The 6,974-nt window shown below is 38.3% G+C and overlaps 1 protein-coding gene and 1 pseudogene across 1 annotated transcript in view; both read left to right on the top strand.

Moving 5' to 3' along the window:
- Nucleotides 1–378, top strand: part of LOC120289099 — a 2,201-nt gene extending 1,823 nt beyond the window's left edge. The window contains exon 3 of the mRNA XM_039303630.1: nt 214–378. Coding sequence (XP_039159564.1) covers nt 214–378 — 165 coding nt within the window. The remainder of the gene's footprint in view (nt 1–213) is intronic.
- A 1,691-nt stretch (nt 379–2,069) lies between these two features.
- On the top strand, nt 2,070–3,730 carry LOC120288904 (annotated as a pseudogene).
- Nucleotides 3,731–6,974: the final 3,244 nt, after the last annotated feature.

Raw genomic sequence — 6,974 nt, forward strand, 5'->3', positions numbered from 1 at the left:
TCTTCAATGGGATCTGTTGTCTGTTCTTGTTTTGATCATGTACAAGTATTTATACCCATAGAACTCAACATGAATGGCCAACATAAGGTCCAAGATGTGCTTTAAGTCCGATCGACCTGAACCTTGAAGAACTTTTATATGTGATTTATAAGTTGAATGCAAAAGTTTGCCTTTTTATGTTTTTGCTCATCAGTTTTCTTTACATCCATTCAGGCAGCAAATTTCTTGGAAATTCCAACCTTGCTAGACTTGGCTTCTGCGGTAGTGGCAGACATGATGAAGGTAAAACCCCAGCTGAGATACGCAAAATTTTCAATATCAAGGATACATTCTCACCCGAAGAGGAAGAGGTGTGAGGGCGAACCCGTGGGCATTTGAATGAAGCCTCGGAGAATTCCTGGGTCCTGTCATATGTTAATATTATGAAAGGAGTTCTGTTTCCTTTGCTGCCTTAATATGGATCGGACATTGGCTCGATGAATGTTCACTTTCACGCGGTGAAAACTTTTGTGAGTTTTCTGATATGATACGGAATGAATATTCAAGCAATAATTTCACGGATTTAGTACTTAGTAAGGATTTGATATCCCAGTGTGTGCTTGCATCTTGGTGAGGACTCCAGGAAGCAGGATGAATATGAACTACTTTGCCAAAGGAAAGCCATGAACGTTGCTGCTGGTTGGTGCTGCTGATGCCTTGCGCAAAGGATGAGATGTCCCGTGCCTCGAACAAGACTTGAAAGCTAGAATCCCTGGAAAACGAGCCATGTCATGACAAGCGTATGGAATTGAGTATTGAAACCTACCGATCGTAGAGTGAGAAGTCCAAGAAGACTGAAAATTTGATGGAAGTATCGCACAATCGATTGTGACCGAGTGCCCGATGCAGCGCCTCTTCCTTGTGCATATGAAAGATAAAAAGCCTTTTGATGTGCATTCCACGCTCATAAAATAAGCCTGTCAAATATATCTTTTCAATAAGCGTGAAATGTAAGGACATCAGAGGTTGATCAGAGTTGTTGACCTTCGGTTTATGATGAATAAAAGGAGACTATCAAATATAATTTTTGATCTCGTGTGGCATAGCTTACAAGAGAAATATTGTATACATTCTCTATCTTCAGTCCAATCAAATGTTGTACCTAAATCATACATGTCTGGTATTACAATTTGAAGACTAGTGACAGCAAGTAATGAAGTTTCTACTAACCAAACCTTAAAAGGTGTTTTTTTTTTTTTTTTGGTCAGTAAACCTTAAAAGGTTATTCATGTGTTTCTTGAGAGGTGAAAGATCTTAAATAATTGCACGCTAACAAGTTCTAAAGAAGCTAAAACTAGAAAATGAACTTACATATGAATCATATATAGATCGCATAAAGTATCGAAACTCTCATCTTTCCATTAAAATCAAGATTGTTCTCATCATATATCTCTCCAAAAGTTTTGTTCCTTCAAAATATAATTGAATCGCAAGTAACTATCTCATTAAGAATTAGATACATGGTAGAGAAGTACATGATTCTACATATCATTCTCGCACTTGGTTTTTAATATGATCCCAATGAGATTAAACTAAAAAGGAAAAGAAAAAAGAAAGAAAGCAGGATAACTCAATATATCTAATGGGATTGACTTGATTTTAATCTTTCGCTTAATTAAAATTTCCTGACTCACGTATTTGAATATTTTCTAATTTTGAAACGCTTTAAAATTTCTGCAAAAATACAAATATCGACAGTACTTTTTTTTGGGTAATTTTGAAAAATATTTTATATTTTAACGGAAAGGCAGAAAAAATAATACAAACGGCCCCGGTTAATCTCTCTCTATTGAGTAGATCAGAGGTAACTTTCCGTACATTAAAAATCCTTCGTCTTCGGCAACGTCCGCCGAGTCGACGACACAGCCCCGTCTCTGTCTCGGACAACATCCTCTGCAAATCTCTCTCTACTAATTGCTTTCGTCTGCACGTCTCTCTCTCTCTCTCTCTCTCTCTACACGACGAAGCAAGACCATCCATGTCGTCTCCCCTCCGCCTACGCCTCCTCCTCGCCGCCGCCGTGCCCGAAGAAGATGATCACCCTGAGGAGCTCCGACGGGGCGACCTTTCGGAGATCGAGGAGACCGCGCCTTGCAGTCCAAGACCCTCGAGAACATGATCCACGAGAACCGCGCCAGCACCCCGATCCCGGTGCCGAACATCACCGGCAAAGTCCTGGCCGGAGTCGTGGAGTTCTGCAGCAAGACACGCCGAGGCCGGCGTCGACGACGAGCCTCGGCGCTTGGGACGAGGAGTTCGTCGCCGTCGATCACACCACTCTCTTCGACTACATCCTGGTCCGTACTTGTATCTCCCTTTGTCAATTTCGATGGTTTTCTTGTGGTGGAGTGCTGTTTCGTATTTGCAACGATGTTCGTATTGCTGCACTTTTGGCTTCTGAGGAGTGATCGGTGCTCGATCTTGGAATTCTTGTTTTTTCTCTTTCTAAGTGCAAGTGCTGCTCAATTGCGCGCATAACGCCATTAGGCAGCTCGATTCCCGTCTGCAAGCATCCCGAATCTGCATTTGCTGAGGTCACGAACTCATGGCTCAGCTGATGAATTTTCGTCTCAAGAGCATTGCATTCTCCGGCTCTTGCCGCCCCCTCGAACAGCTCCGCTAAACAATGAGAGCCCGATTCGACTATTATAATGTTCCTGAAACCCAAAACACCAGAGATGGTTAAGTCCAAACCGAAGAGTTACAATCCTGTTTGCTTGATGATGGTGTAAAACAGACATAAAAACGAAAAGCCCCATCGTTTTATCCCTTTTAAAAGCACGCCTTCTGCTCCTGCAAAACCTGGAGTCGGGTGAATTAGTTCTCTTGAAATTATACCTTCCTTTTAATTTAAAGTTCTTGATTTACTTGATAACATTAAATTGCCTTGAAGCCCTCTTCGGAACTTTAGAGGACTCAAAAGCCCAAATGAACAAACAGGACATCTAGATTCGGCTTTAGATTAGTCAGGTTAATACTCACTTTGGCCTTGTCAATTTCCGCCGGTTTCCTTTTCCTCAATTATGATAGGTAGGTCTGGCGTTGCTACTTACAAATTCGGTTAGGTCGGGCTAACATTACTAAAATCTTGCTTTGATCATCTGCACAATCCATGAGCTCTGTCTTGAGGGCAGTGCTAGGCCTCGAATAGTCAGTTATTCTAGTTCAGCATCGTCTTTTCGAAATGGATCTCAATCTGTTCGGCAGGTGAATCAAGGGAAGTAGTTTGATCTTCAATGGGATCTATATTGGTTATTGTTTGCTCTTATAATGTACAAAGTATTTATACCCAGATAACTCAACATGAATGGCCAACATAAGGTCCAAGATGTGCTTATTTCCAATCAACCTGCACCTTCAGAAGAGCTTTTTAATGTGATTTATGACTCGAAGGTTAAAGCTTGCTTTTTAATGTTTGTGCTCATCAGTTTTTCCTTGCATCCATTCAGGCGGCAAATTTCCTGGAAATTCCAACTTTGCTGGACTTGGGCTGCCAGACTGTGGCAGACATGATCAAGGGTAAGACTCCGGATGAGATAAAAAAAACTTTCGAGATCACGACCGCATGCACACCGGAAGAGGAAGAAGAGGCGCGTAGGGAGAACCAGTGGGTATTTGAATGAAGCCCCATAGAATTCAGGGTCTTGTGTTATATGAGACATTGGCTCGTTAAAAGTTTGCTTCTGGCAAAGTGAACTCTTCGGTGAGTTTTCTGACATGATATGGTTGAATGTTCAAGTGAAAATTTCACGTATTCAATACTTAGGGAGGGTTTGATCTTCCAGCATATTCTTGTACACGAGGACCTGTAAAGTAGAAGTTTTGAGATACATGTATGAGTTGTTTTAAAAGAAAATCCACGTCAAATAATTAGTGTGGCGTGACTAATTTATATATTTTAGTTGACTCATAATTCTTATTGACTTAAACTTTCTGAGTAAAGATAGGTCCAATTAGATATATTGACGGGTTTGGATTTGGTGATCAAGTCTAGATCTGATGGCAATTCCCAACACGATGGGATGGAGATTTAAGTTGAGAAGAAAGATACCTAAATTAAGGAGTATACTTAATACTAGGCTCGGACTTGGGTGAGAAAATTACAAAAATCTTCAAACATATTGCATTTTTGCCAATTCTTTCTAAACCTTTTAATTTTACCGATTTAAGTCTTAAAATTTTTTATGTTTCACTAATTGAATTCATCCGATCAATTTTGTCTGGAAATCGCTAACGTAAAATTCATGTAGTGTGGATAAGTTAATATATCCTTGTTTGGGCTGGGATATGGGTGGGAAAATTGTTTAAAAGTCTTAAAACCTAAATTCAATTTTATATTTTACAATTTACTAATTGAGTCCTAAACTTTTTCACGTTTTTACCAATTGAGTTCATTTAACTAATTTTGTCAAAAATTGCTAACATTAACACCGGTCATCCAACATGGCACCGATCGGCATCACATTGACTTAGGGGTAGCACTAAGCCTCGAATCTATCGTCTTTGTTCGTTATGGAACTCATTCCATTTGGTGGATGAATCAAGTCAAGTAGTTTGTTCTTCAATGGGATCTATTGTCTTTTCTTTTGCTTTGATCATGTATAGTATTTATACCCATATAACTCAACATGAATGACCAACATAAGGTCAGATGTGCTTTAAGTCCGATCGACTTGAACCTTCGAAGAGCTTTTATATGTGATTTATAAGTTGAATGCAAAAGCTTGTGTTTTTATGTTTTTGCTCATCAGTTTTCCTCGCATCCATTCAGGCAAATTTCTTGGAAATTCCAACCTTGCTAGACTTGGCCTCACAGTAGTGGCAGACATGATGAAGGTAAACGCCGGTTGAGATATGCAAAAATTTCAATATCAACGATACATTCTCTGAAGAGGAAGAAGAGTGTGTAAGTAACTGGGCTGGGCATTTGAATGAAGCCTCGGTGAATTCCTAGGTCCTATAATATGTCTGTATCACTGTTTCAATGAAACAACCTCTCACCTTTAACTCTAGGTAAACGCTCCTTATATGAGGATACTTGTAAGAATTAGGGTTAGAGAAGAGATTTGAGTACTATTTATGGAGTTTTTAACTAGATCCTCTCATTGTGGAGTCGGGCTCAACTCGGCCCACACTAGTGGAGTCCATATTTATACTAATTAATAAACCTTCTATTTCACCTTAGTCCAAATTCGCCAAAACCCAGTAAATTACAATGTCCAATTAATGTAGTCCACATTAGAAAAACTCTTACATTCTCCCACTTGGGCTGTATTAATTGAAATTGTATTGTATGTCTTACACATTGGTCTATAGATAATTTTTTATAGTCAATTCTATTTCATAAAGTTTCAAAACATCAATCATGGTAAGCGCATATATACACAGTGCTTTTAACTTTATTGATATTGATTCAATATGGTAGTATGACATATGGATAACATCTGTCATAGAGATCCCATTTGTCAATCACCATTCTCTTACCTTAAGTGGCAAAAAACTTGTGCCACTAGATAATGTGTTTATGGTTCTAATGAACTCATATATCTTGTCCTTATGGTTAACATTTCTTTATGTATAACAAGACATATGTATAAGGCTATAATTAGATACCCTAACATTCACCAGGAGGTTTAAGCAATATATTGAGACTTTTTAATAATATATATATATATATATTCAACATAATAACAATTCATTCAAAATATTTTATTGAATGCAAAAGTTGACACATATATATTAAAGTGTTACTAAATTGTAACAGAAACTTTATTCAAGAAAAAAAAAACACAACTTCCACTAAATAACAGCATTCCGAGATGTTCCTAGGCTCATGCTAATGACATGTCGCTCAAATACACACGGGCGTAGGCCTTTAGTTAGTGGATCTGCAACCATATATCATCTGTAGGGAATATGATCTACTGCAACGTCACCATTCCGCATTGATTCCTTTATAGTAAAAAAAACTTGGCCTCTATATGTTTAGACCCCTCAAGACTTCTGTTGTTATTAATAAACAACACTTGTAGAAGTATTGTCACAATATAATATATGGACTATCTACAAAATCAAAACTGATAATTTCCTAATGAGGTTCCATAGCCAAATAGCTTAACTAGCAGCTGAAAAACATATTTACAAACTCCGCTTGCATGGTAGAAGAAGATATGGATTTTTATTTCTCGCTCTTCCATGATACTGCACCTCCTCCCAACATAAATATGTATCCTGTCGTTGACTTCTTATCACCTTAACAACCAAAGCAAATCTGCATCTGAATACCTTGCTAATTGGAAGTCTGGGACATATCTATAAATCAGCATATAATCTCTTGTTTTGTTTATTTTGTTGCCTTAATATGGGTTGGACATTGGCTCGATGAATGTTTACTTCTCACGCGGTGAAAACTTATGAGTTTTACGATATGATACGGAATGAATAGTCAAGCAATAATTTTACGGATTTAATACTTAATGAGGGTTTGATATCCTAGTGTGTGCTTGCATCTTGGTGAGGACTCCAGGAAACAGGATGAATATGAGCTACTTTGCTAAAGGAAAGCCATGAATATTGCTGCTGGTTGGTGCTGTTGTTGCCTTACGCAAAGGATGAGATGTCCTGTGCCTTGAACAAGACTTGAAATCTAGAATCCCTGGGAAACCGGAGCCATGTCATGACAAGCGTATGGAATTGAGTTTTGAAACCTACCATTGTAGAGTGAGAAGTCAAAGAGACTTAAAATTCGATGAAAGTATCGCACAATCGATTGTGACCAAATGCCTGATGCAGTGCCTTTTTCCTTGGGCATATGAAAGAGTACGGACACTTGGAGTGCTAAAACTTAACACGAAAAAAGATAATTAAGTGTTAAAAGTTAGGAAAGTAATACTTAAGTGCTAAAATTAGAGTAAATAGATAACTTAAGTGTTAAT

The sequence above is a fragment of the Eucalyptus grandis genome, chromosome 10, assembly GCF_016545825.1.
Source record: "Eucalyptus grandis isolate ANBG69807.140 chromosome 10, ASM1654582v1, whole genome shotgun sequence".
In the NCBI taxonomy this organism is placed as follows: domain Eukaryota; kingdom Viridiplantae; phylum Streptophyta; class Magnoliopsida; order Myrtales; family Myrtaceae; genus Eucalyptus; species Eucalyptus grandis.